This window comes from Halichoerus grypus, chromosome 5 (assembly GCF_964656455.1).
Source record: "Halichoerus grypus chromosome 5, mHalGry1.hap1.1, whole genome shotgun sequence".
NCBI classification, from domain to species: Eukaryota; Metazoa; Chordata; class Mammalia; order Carnivora; family Phocidae; genus Halichoerus; species Halichoerus grypus.
This window is the reverse complement of record NC_135716.1, coordinates 88,263,635-88,276,778: the sequence shown is the minus strand read 5'-3', so window position 1 is coordinate 88,276,778 and position 13,144 is coordinate 88,263,635. Positions and strand designations below refer to the sequence as shown.

The window sequence follows — 13,144 nt, the reverse complement described above, 5'->3', positions numbered from 1 at the left end:
CTCTCTCCCCACCTTCACTGCCTTCTTATATTTCATCTGCAGTAATTGCACTGAGCTTTCAAGTCAAAGGCTACTTCTCAGAAATGCTATAGTATAGACTTGTACTCTAAAAACTATAAAACACTGATGAAAGAAATTGAAGACGACACAAAGAAATGGAAAGCCATTCCATGCTTATGGATTGGAAAAACAAATATTGTTAAAAAGTTTATACTACCCAAAGCAAGCTATACATTTAATGCAATCCCTATCAAAATACCAACAGCGTTTTTTACAGAACTAGAACAAACAATTCTAAAATTTTTATAGAACTACAAAGACCCTGTATAGCCAAAGCAATCTTGAAAAAGAAAAGCACAGGGGTGCTTGGGTGGCTCAGTGGGTTAAGCATCTGCCTTCGGCTCAGGTCATGATCTCGGGGTCCTGGGATCGAGCCCATTCAGGCTCCCTGCTCAGCAGGGAATCGGCTTCTCCCTCTCCCTTTGCCCCTCCCCCTGCTCATGCTCTCTCTCTCTCTCTCTCTCTCAAATAAATAAAATAAAATAGAAAAAGAAGAGCAAAACTGGAGGCATCACAATTTCGGACTTCAAGTTATATTACAAAGCTGTAGTAATCAAAACAGTATGGTACTGGCACGAAAATAGAAACATAGATCAATGGAACAGAACAGAAAGCCCAGAAATGAACCCACAACTATATGGTCAATTAATCTTTGACAAAGCAGGAAAGAACATCCAATGGGGTAAAGACAGTCTCTTCAACAAATGGTGCTGGGAAAACTGGACAGCAACATGCAAAAGAAAGAAACTGGGCCACTTTCTTATACCATACACAAAAGTAAATTTAAAATGAACTAAAAATTTAAATGTGAGACTAGAAACCATAAAAATCCTAGAAGAGAACACAGGTAGTAACCTCTTTGACACTGAACATTGGACAAATGCAACTTTTTTCTAGATACGTCTCCCGAGACAAGGGAACAAAAGCAAAAATAAACTACGGGGACTATATCAAAATAAAAACCTTCTGCACAGGGAAGGATAAAATCAACAAAGCTAAAAGGCAACCTACAAAATGGGAGAAGATGTTTGCAAATCACATATTCCAAAAGGCTTAGTAGCCAAAATATATAAAGAACTTATAAAACTCAACACCCAAAAATCAAATAATCCATTTAAAAATGGGCAGAAGACATGAACAGGCATTTCTCCAAAGAAGACATACAGATGGCCAACAGACACATGAAAAGATGCTCATCATCATTTACCATCAGGAAAATGCAAATCAAAACTACAATGAGATATCACCTCACACCTGTCAGAATGACTAAAATCAACACAAGAAACAATAGGTGTTGGCAAGAATGTGGAGAAAAGGGAATCCTCTTGCACTATTGGTGGGAATGCAAACGGGTCAAGTCACTTTGGAAAACAATATGGAGGTTCCTCAAAAAGTTAAAAATAGAACTACTTTATGATTCAGCAATCGCACTCCTGGGTATTTACCCAAAGACTACAAAAACACTAATTCAAAGGGATATATGCACCTCTATGTTTATAACAGCATTAATTACAATAGCCAAGATATGGAAGCAGCCCAAGTGTCCCATCAATTGATGAATGGATAAAGATGTATTTTATACAATGGAATATTATTCAGTCATAAGAAAGAAGGAAATTTTGCCACTTGCAATGACTTGAATGAAGCTAGAGAGTATAATGCTAAGTGAAATAAGTCTGTCAGAGAAAGACAAATACCATATGATTTCACTCATAATGTGGAATTTAAGAAACAACAAATGAGCAAAGGAAAAGAGAGAGAGAGAGAGAAATCAAGAAACAGACTTTTTTTTAAGAAAGAGACTCTTAACTGTAGAGAACAAACTGATGGTTACCAGAGGGGAGAGGGAGATGCGTTCTATAGATGATGGGGATTAAGAAGTGTACCTGTCATGATGAGTACAGGGTGACATATGGAAGTGTTGAATCACTATATTGTACACCTGAAGCTAATATAACACTGTATGTTAACTTAAAAAAAAAAAAAAAAACTTTAAAAAATTTTAAAAAATAGAAGTTATGTGATCTTGGGGAAATCATTTAACTTCTTTGAGTTTCCATATATACTCATCAGTAAAACAGAGATATTAAGACATGTAACTTATATGAGAACTACAATAACACATATAAAAAGGTTAATTAAGCACAGAGCCTGGCATATAATAAGTGCTCAATAAACATTGGCTAGCATAATATTCTTTAACTTGCCAAAGGTCTGATTGCTAACAAGAATTAGGGTTCAAACTCTAGTCCATCTGGCATAAAAACCTATGTCCCCTCTATGTCACCAGGCAGGGCTCTTTCAGATACCTTAATCCACACAAGAGTACCACAAGGAATCATACTGAAGCCTAAGGCAAAAGGAAAAGTCAGTAATACTGATCTCTTTTTTTAAAATTTGGATATTTTTATCACAGTTTTTTTGCATTAATTTTGATATTCTGAACTACTGCATTAAACTATAACTGCCCAGCTAGCTCAGTCAGTAGAACATGAGACTCTTAAAATATTTATCCTGGTAACTGGGTTTTCTGACACCTTCTAAAATTTTACACCTGAGATGAAGGCCTCACTCACCTCACCCTGGTCCCAGCCCTACCAGTCACTAACAGTTTCTGCTCTGACATTACAGTCATTTCACAATTCACTTTGCATTAGTCTAATAAGACTTATTCTGAACCTCTTTAAAAAGTCCAGGTTAATGAATCGATAATTATTTTATGACTTTCCAAAGAGTGTGAAGTAATGTGATAATGCTATCAATTACTTGCAGCTATTACCACAGACTTCAGTTATCTATTATACGTAGTATACATAAAGAGCATACAATAAGTAATTCCTGAACTAATAGCTTAAGTATCACATTATTATTAAAAAAAAAGAAAGATTATTCTGCGAAAGGTATTCAGTGAGCAAAAGACAGTATTCTTCATTTTATGGTAAAGATAAAAGAACTACGGAAAAGTGGCCACGCTTCTGCTAGCCTCTGCCAGAAGACCTGTATAAATGATGTTCTGCTAAATAGGGCACTCTACTTGAAGGAATCTTCTTGGCAGAACCAGTTTCAGCATAGAAGAAAGAGAAAGTGATTTAACAGTTGACATTTTTCCCAGTGCATCTCTTTGATCTGATATTGCCCTGAACAGCACTGAATGCACTAACAAGGTGAGTGAAAGGGGAAAATGCTGGTCAGCCTTGACTTTTGAAAATGCCTTTCTAGGACAGCACCACTACAACACAAATATTGATAGTGCATCCTCTACTCTAAGCCAGGCTCTGGAAGATTCCAAGTGTCTCTATTCTCTCCTGACTCAAGAGAAACATATCAAGAGGACAAAGAAGGCAATGGCTCTAGTTTCCTTGAATGGCTTTAGGAGGCCTGGACCACCAACATTACTCCTAATCCTGGCAAGGAAAATTGTTAGTTGTTAATGTTTAATGTTTCTTACAGCTAGCAGACAAATTTTAGGTAAATTGTGAAACAAAGTTATACTTTATAACATTTTATATTTATAATGATTTACTTTGTTTACTTCGATAATGTAAAGTAAAAATAATTTACTTTGATAATGATTACTTTAAAATGTAGTTTCTACTTAGGTACTTTGGCAAAAAGTAGAGATTCTCAAATGCAATCGCCCATCCACAGGTACCTAAGTAATTCATGGTGACTTTCCAGTGTTTAATAAACACTGTGCTAGTTACCTCCGAAGTGGCATGTAGAATTTTTTCAAAGAGTCCTTTCTAATGACCATTTTTATCATTAAAAATAATGGCAGAGTAATTATATCAGATCAACTCTCTTGCTTACAATAATTAGATGCTGTGGACAATATATTAAAGGTAAAAGTAATCAAAAGCAGGCAGAAACTGGGATATGAGCCTCAAAAAAAGAAAACCAAACCATATGAAACCTACATTTATATAGCTTTTTCCCTAAAGGTATTCCTCAGTCCATGCAGCACATGAGGAACAGAATGCAAGCAGAAAATGGAAATCTTACTGAGCTGAGGAGTCAAAGGTATCTGGAACTGTCAAAGCACCTAGAATTTAGAGGAGGAGAAATCCTGGAAAAGACAGAACCACAGAGCAGGTAGCCCTAAAATATGTATATGACTCCACTCAAATCCTTAAATGATTACTGGCTGTGCATGAACAAGGTATTTAGGAACCCAAAGAAAGGAAGAGCTGGAAGGCTGAAAGACTGAGAGCAGTTCTGGGGAGTCCCAAGTTTGAATTCAAGTCCTACTAAATTAGAGGGGTTTGGGAAACACCAGGCTTGACAAGCACCTCACACTTCCCATTAATCCCCTTGAGGGGTCATACCTTGGGACTACGAACCACATCCCAGGACTAAGACTTACACTGTCAGACTAAAGGCAAAACAGACCCGCCAAAGCAAGTCCTAAAACCAAGCCTTCATAGGATCAAGGCGATCTTCCAGTGATGTAACTCCCTGTTGGAACAAAACTCACCATTCTTTAAAGGAAGGTAAACACTAAAAGGCATCGCTCACAATGTCCAGTAAATAACAAAAACTACCACAAATGAGAAGTAAAGGGAAATTGTACCCAGAGTCAACAGAAGGAGTTGTTGATACAAACATACCCAAAGACAATCCAGATGTTAAGAACTGACAAATAAGGACTTTAAATAACTATGCCAAATATGTCCTTAAAAATGCACATTTTGTGCATTTTACAAACCAAAACCTTACCCTCCCCCAACATTCTAGTGAACTTGAGTTACCCATGATTTTCAATCAAATTGGGATTTGGAATGGTTTATCTTTGAAAGCCTGAGACAAACAACTTGAAAGTGATTAATGACAGCCAAACTTAATTATATATTTACACCTCCCAGTAGGACAAGGGAGAGAATAAAATGTCTTATCTCTCTGTAGTGAGAGGGCTTTATTAAGATCTGACAACAACTATTTAGGAGCAATAATTGAGTTTTATGCAAGATTACACAGGTTCTCCTTGTCTGGCATCCCAATCTAATCATAGACTGATAGAATACTTGGGCTCCTAACAGTGAGAAAAAATAGTTGAGCTGTGTACAAAACTAACCTTTAAAAGTACTTATCCTCATCTGTCAACGTGATCTTATCAAGGACTTCTATAATTTCTATAAACAACGATTATATTTTAGCTGAATCAGTAGCATTATGCTCTTTAAACAGATAGTCAGATATCTTCTACTCTAAAACATTTGCCATTAATTCCCACCCTCCCACCCCCTGTAAAAAGAATTTGGCTTCAACTTTCTTTTCTTAATCCACTAAGCAATCTCATGAACAAAAAGATAATCATATGCCCTGCATGTCTGATGTAATTTTTATAGAACTTCTAAGTGCTCTAATATCCATTTACCATTTTGGGAAAATAATATTTACTGAACAAGCTGGATTACCTTCTTTCCCCAAGGAAAAAAGGAAAGTTGGTGAAAATACACTGAAAGGTCTGCTAAGTAGATGTTATTTTTGCTTAAAATTTTGCTTCTTAACATCCTGTGGCATTGTAGGGATGACTGAGTTCGCCTCCCTGATATTGTTCTTGCTTTTCCTGTGTCCACTTAAGTCACTGACACAGCCACTCCTGAAGATGCTAATATTGCTTTTACCAACATAGAGAAATACCCTCTTTTTACAAGTTTTGTTGTTCATATTGGTCTCCCAAAAAGACAGTCTCGCCCATTTTTTTCCTTACTCTCCTTTCTCAGGGGGCTTGTTTCCCTCACACAGGGTTGGAGGACATCTGAGGGACTCGCCCAGAACCATATCCATAAGCAACCTATCCCATCAACAATTAACAAGCATCCACGGACAGATTTTGGGCAGCTCCATTTTTGTTAACCACAAAGTGAGTTCCCTGTCCCCTAGCAGTGCTTCTTCTAGAAACCAGGGGAAACTGTGTCTCTCTCACCTTGGTTGGAGAGTTGGAGACTAATAGCCCACAAATCTCTTTTCTCCCAAAAGTGACCCTTAGTGTCCTCTCCTGGTAAGTGCTCAGAGACTAGTCTCTCTTCCCACAGCAAACCACAAATATGTAGGCCAACACTTAGAACCTATTTGAAATTCCCCCTACATAAGTCACCACGTTGAATTGTGTCCAAGTAGAACTAAAGTGCCTCTCAGTATAGTACTACCATACTAGATGCTGTGTGAAGCAAATAAAAAAATTCTCAGAGGCGAGGACAGTACCTTCTTATTTAAGACACAGATTAAAAAAAACATGTGAATGATGAAACCTATTGGGCACCTTCTGGTTCAAGAAACACATTGTTAAGCTCTAGCTACGTATCAGGCATTAACAAGGACCTCGAAATCCAGTAGAAGAAACAAACACATCTACAAATGATCATAATTTAATGTGTTAACTACCACAAGAGAGCTGAATAATAGAATAAAGCAAGTAACTATGACACCAGGTGCCAAAAAGGGACTGAAGATTCTGGTAGCCAGTTCTAAGGTATTAAGTTCCTCCCCTTTATTATCTCCAGCTGTGTTACCATTCTGAGTGAAGACTACATCACATGTTTTTGTTTTTTGTTTTCCAGCTAGAAAAACTATGTGAGCAGCTCATTACCAGTTACAAAAACATTTCATTTCCAGTATTATCTTTATTCCAATTCAAGCAACCTACAGTTAAACTTTACTGTCATCTGGGGCACCTGGGTGGCTCAGTCGGTTAAGGGACTGTCTTCAGCTCAGGTCATGATCTCAGGGTCCTGGGATCCCAGGGTCCTGAGTCCCACATTGCGTCCCCCGTGTCCATCGGGTCCCCCACATCCCCCGCATCCACGCGACCCTGCGTCTGCTTCTCCCTTTCCCTCTGCCCCTCTCCCCCTGATTGTGCTTTCTCTCTCATTCTCTCTCTCTCAGATAAATAAATAAAATCTTTAATTAAAAAACAACTTTACTGTCATCATAGCTTAAAATATTGTCACTCTGCTCAAGAGCATCTTCCCTGACTTGCAAAAATCCTCACTTATGACATTAAAAAACTTAGATCCTGGGACGCCTGGGTGGCTCAGTTGGTTAAGTGTCTGCCTTCAGCTCAGGTCATGATCTCAGGGTCCTGCTCAGCAGGGATTCTGCTTCTCCCTCTGCTTGTGCTTGCTCACGCTCTCTCTCTCCCCCTCTCTCTCTGATAAATAAATAAATAAATCTTAAAAAAGAAAAAAAAAGAACTTTGAGCCTGGTGTCAGAATGGATTTGACTGGAACCAATGTCATTATTATATATATATATATTATATTATGTTATCCAATTAAATATCCAGAAAAGAAATAAAACTCGTTTAAAATGCTTATCAAGCAAGTACTGCTACTAAGGCAGAGGACAAGTGTACCCCATGAGAGTGTTAAAGAAAAGTTATATTATCAGTCTTATTTTCCATGATCTAAATATAATGAATACATGTTCCCGTCAAAAATTTTCAATTGAGGGACACCTGGGTGGCTCAGTCAGTTAAGCATCTGCCTTCGGCTCAGGTCATGATCCCAGAGTCCTGGGATCGAGTCCCGCATCAGGCTCCTTACTCAGCGGGGAGCCTGTTTCTCCCTCTACCTACCGCTCACCCTACTTGTGCTCTCTCGCTCTCTCTGACAAATAAATAAATAAAATCTTTAAAAAAAAATTTCAATTGAGCCAGAGCCAGAAGGAAAAAAATATGGTCCATAGGACACAAAGAGGAGCTACTTATGGGATAATCTCACAGGCCTCCTCAAAGAAACAAAAAGTATAGCTAAACTAGGTGTTGGAGAAAAAGAAAAACTGCTCTTGGCCTATGCTCCCTAGTCCTGTTCCATACCCTTACTCTTGTAAGCCCATATAATGACATTCTCCACAGTGCCTGTTCCCCATCCCATCCCTACAAGTGCATATGCATCTTTCCCACAGTCTCGCTTTAGGAACTGGACTATTTTACACCAGAAAAATAGATTCATGTTGTAATATTCACTTACACTAGGCAGAATTAAAGTTAATATCTATTGTGGTTTGACTTAAAAACAAGATCATAACTAACACGTTGAGGAGTGATTCTAAGAATGCACTCAATATACATTAACTAGCCACACTCACTGAAAAGTCTTTTTCATAATGAAAAAGATAGTGATAAGATAATAAGAAGTTCTTGTTAACCATTTATCTGACATCTACATCCTTCCATCTTCATCCCCCACAAAGACTACATCAGAAAAGTTAGAGAACCAGTAACATTTCACAGAAGTATTGAAAATAGAATTAGTAGAACTAAATCTTGTCCAGGGTTCTACTGGGGAAAAGTAAAATATATAAAAAGGAAAAAAAAAAAAAAAAAACAGAATAACTTACTTGCAGTATCCTGTGCCATTGTGGTAGGTAACACATACTCCTTCATTTACACAGGGCTCATAGCCATCCCGACACTGCAATGCTAAAAGTAAAAACAAACGTACATTAGAAATAAGTCACTAATCAGAACCCTCAGACAGCAAAGAAATATTACCCAATCTAGGTCAATATCCATTCCCATATCCAACCTGATCTGGGTTTCCCTTTAGAGCTTTCATCAGGTTTTTTTGTTTGTTTTGTTTTGTATTTGTCCTTTGGCTTCTGGGGTCATAGAAGCATGGAAGCTCATCCTAGGAGTCTCTTCCTACAATAACTACTTTACAGTCTTGAATGATGCTCTTAATTCTCTGTGCCTCTATCTTCCCAGCTGTTGCATCCCTATCTCACAGAGAAAACTAAAGCTCTTAACATCCATGACATGCCATGAGCATCTTGAAATTTGAATACTTCAGATAAGTAATGTAAGGATTCATCAATGAAAATTTAGGAAGACCTGGGTAAATACTAGATCACCATGATACTAATGAATTACTTAAGCCTTCAAGTGAGGTTTCAGAACAGGCCACTTTAATAACTAATCAGAAACATCAACAATATTCATTGAACTAACTGTAATTGAGAGCCTAGTATATACTAGGCACACTATTAGGATCCAAAGGAAAAGGGGAAATGGAATACATAAGAAATGAATACGACAATCTCTAGCCTTAAGGGACTCACACAAAGATGGGCGAGTAGACCATGAATACAGATTGGGGGGGGGGGGCTGAAAGTAAAGAAAATAAAAAGTTAATTTATATATGCAAATAAAACAATAACTCTCAAATTCTTAAACTCCAGTCCTTTTAAAATGCAATGAAAAGGCACCTCAGCACCATAATCCCTCCCAAAACAGACTACTCAGAAATATACAGCAATAGTAGAAATTTTCATTGATTCCAACCACAAGAGGAGAAAGGCTCCTAAAGTCTACCACTCACTTGCTGGATAACTTGATTATTTAGCTTTTAGAGTTAGAATTTTCATCACCAAAATCCTTATCAAGAATCCTAATAACAATTGGAAAGGCAAGACAGAAAGAAACCTAGTCAAACAACAAAAACCAAAATTGCAGTTAATGAACTTTTTCTGTAAGATTAAGATGTCCATCTGTTAGGATAGTTTGTATACAAATACATGAAAGCAAAATTGAGAAGTTTCCACCTTTGAGTTTTCTCTAGCCATACTACTTTATGAATAAACTGCTCAATATCACAGGCTCTAGGCCTGACATTTTAGGGCATCAAAATCAGCTTCTTTTCACAGGGGGCCCTGGCACAAGCTGGATGTTAGAATAACTCCTCCATTAACAATTACTGCATAAGATGGGCGCCTGAGTGGCTCAGTCGGTTAAGCATCTGCCTTCTGCTCAGGTCACGATCCCAGGGTCCTAGGATCGAGTCCTGCATCGGGCTCCCTGCTCAACAGCAAGCTTGCTTCTCCATCTGCCACCGCTCCTTGTGCTCTCTCTCATGCGTGTGCATGCTCTCTCTGTCTCAAATAAATAAATAAAATCTTAAAAAAAAAAATAAAATGCTTTCCTTAAAAAAAAAAAACATTACTGCATAAGAACCCTCTATTTGCCCAGTACCATTACCAAGTGATGGAATCATTTGAGAAAATGTTTATAGAAATCTCATCTCTTAAAATAATATTTTTTAAATAGTAATAACCACAGCAGCTAACACATTGTACTTACTAAATCCCAGATACTATTTTATGCACTTTACATAGACTAACTAATTCAATGTTCCCTACAATGCTGTGAAGCAGTTAATTTCATTATATGTGTTCCACAAAAAGGCTAAGTGACCGGCTACTGCCACACCAGTGAGTTAAAGAGCCAAATTTGAACCTTAGGGAGTCTGGAACCTGCAAGAGAGTCTGTACTCCTAACTACAGTGATACACTGCTTCCCACTATCTGACATTTTTCTTTTCAGATGGGCAGGATAGGTCTTGTTATACCCATTTACTAGAAAGTGAAGGCCAAGGAAGTTAGGTGACCTCCTCATGGAACATCACACCACTATCTGTGGCAGTGTTGGGTCTGAGGTCCAGGTCTCTTCCTGAGTCCAGCCCCATCTCTGACAGCTGCTGGGATCACACAGTCACTAAGCTGCAGCCTGAACAGGCAGATTCAGGAAGAGGGTCATCTTGTTGTCCATATCCCACTTCCCTGTAGGGCTCAAATGCTCCCTCTTCCCACACTGATAAGGCCAATGCAACAACTATAATTAAAACAGTTAATGTCAGGTTATTTCCTCCATACCAAAGTTCTCAAACTGCTTTTTTCATTCTCTTTAGACACTTTTATTAGTTTCAATGAGAACTTCCTGACTTTTTTCTATTTGCTTTTTTTCTTTAAATAAAGAAGAAAACCTGTCGGTAGGAAAAGAATGTCCTGCAGGCACAGAGCAAGCTAAGCTGCAGCTCTGTCCTCCCCCTGCAGGAATCCTGGCTCAGTGGAGTCCAAAAACCTGAAATCCTGCCTCTACCACTAACTAGCTGTACTATTGCAAGTAAAGCACAACCTCATGGGGGCTCAATTTCCCTACCGGTAAACTAAACTGGGGGGAACTAAATGCTCTTGAAGGTCTCCTGTGATCCAACAATGACACCTCCCTCATTAAGGTGAGAGGGATGGGATGGCTGGGTGATAGACACTGGGAAGGGTATGTGCCATGGTGAGCGCTGTGAATTGTGTAAGACTGATGAATCACAGACCTGTACCTCTGAAACAAATAACACATTATATGTTTTTTAAAAAAAAAAAAGGAAGATAGTAGGAAGGGAAAAATGAAGGGGGGGGCAATTGGAGGGGGAGATGAACCATGAGAGACTATGGACTCTGAAAAACAAACTGAGGGTTCTAGAGGGGAGGGGAGTGGGGGGATGGGTTAGCCCGGCGATTGGGTATTAAAGAGGGCACGTACAGAATGGAGCACTGGGTGTTATACGCAATGAACCATGGAACACTACATCAAAAACTAATGATGTAATGTATGGTGATTAACATAATAAAATAAAATTTAAAAAAAGTATGTGAACAGCATGCCTGGTCCCTGGAGAAATCTATGCAGAAGGACATTAAGGGTCTAGCCACCCATGACTCAGAAAGCCATGGCTGCAAAAAAATTACCGTCTGTTCCTATTAAGTGTCCTGGCAAATCATTACAGTGACAGGTTCAGAGAAATACAAACAACCCAAAGTCAATATGTGGCAATCCATCAAGCAAATAACTTTACAGCCTAGCCTTAGTGAACCAATCAAATTCAGGGACCAAAAAGGAGGTGGACTTACAGGGCTAATAATTAATGCCATTTGGCTAATTTGTAGGATCACGCTACCTTGACCCTTTAACATTTACTAAGCCATGGTGTTCAAAGTGTGCACCAGAATCAACTGGAGGGCTTGCGAGACACCACCCCCACAGTTTCTAATTGAGGAGGTCTAGAGGGGGCCTGGGCATTTGCATTCCTAACAAGTTCCCAGGTGATGCTGATGCTACAAGTCTGAGGAACCATACTTTTGAGAACAACTAAGGCATGAGTGGCCACATTAAGGAATCCCCTAGGACTACAGAATACACTGGAGGTCTTGAGTAATCTAGACAGTAATATACTGCCTGAATAGACAAAAGAAAAATAAAGTAAAATTTGAGACTCGTGACTTTGCTCAGGGGTATTTCTAAATGAATACTGTAATTATTTGCCATTCAAAGAGAAATTAAAACTTTGATAACAAAAAAAAAAAAAAAACAGTGAAACCAGAAAAGATCTCATTTCAAAATTCAATGTGCTCTTTTTCCAATGTAAAACACTTAAATTTAGCAGTGAAATTGAAAGCACCTTTATATTTGTGGAGTAAAAAATGAAATACTCAATCAAATCTCATTTAGAGAACAGATGCTTAACTGATGTTTTAGTAGACTCAGAAAAATAAGTCACTCACAAAAAGAGTGACTTTTTCCCAAATTTTTATCTTAAGCCACAGTGATCACTCAATAAATACTATTGACTGGAATCAATCTCATACACTGTGTGTGTGTATGTGTGTGTGTATCTCTGTGCATGCCTCCCTCCTCCTCCAAAAAAAGGGCAAAAACAAAGAGAAGCAGGAGATTTCAATTTCATCACTCCATCAACTTGGCAATGTGACACAAAATTTAGAGACCAATTTCTAATTTTCACACATTTTCTGTGCAATGTTTTGGGGGCTAGGCTTCTAATATTCAGAACATACTTATAAAGCATCTATTCCATGAGGTGCAGGCCCTAATGTCAGGGATTCCATACTTAACAGAATAAAGTCCCTGTCCCCATGAACCTTCTTTCTATTAGGGAAAGATAGATAATACATGAATAAATAATGTCATTTTAGACAACGGTAAGTGATAGATTCTGTTGGAAACAGAACCCAGATATGGGAGACAGAGTAATCACAAAGGCTGGAGATATAGGGACCTCCTTTAGACAGGGTGGCTAGGAAAGGCCTCTCTCAGAAGGTATCTTTGAGCTAAGATTTAAATGAACAAGAATCATGAAGATGTGGGAAAGAGCAATCCCAAACTGAAGAAAGAGCAAGTGTAGAGGCCTTGAGATGGGAATGAGACTAGTATTCCAAGTTCACGTGGTTGGAGTCTATTAAGCAAGGAGGGGGAGTAATAGGAGGAAGGCAGGGGTTAGACCCTGGCTTCTGGCCT

The 13,144-nt window shown here is 38.4% G+C and overlaps 1 protein-coding gene across 1 annotated transcript in view; it reads right to left on the bottom strand.

The window, feature by feature from the left end:
• NOTCH2 (notch receptor 2) overlaps positions 1-13,144 on the bottom strand; it is a 169,926-nt gene that overhangs the window by 122,732 nt on the left and 34,050 nt on the right. Inside the window, exon 2 of the mRNA XM_036090102.2 lies at positions 8,401-8,482. Coding sequence (XP_035945995.2) covers positions 8,401-8,482 — 82 coding nt within the window. The remainder of the gene's footprint in view (positions 1-8,400; positions 8,483-13,144) is intronic.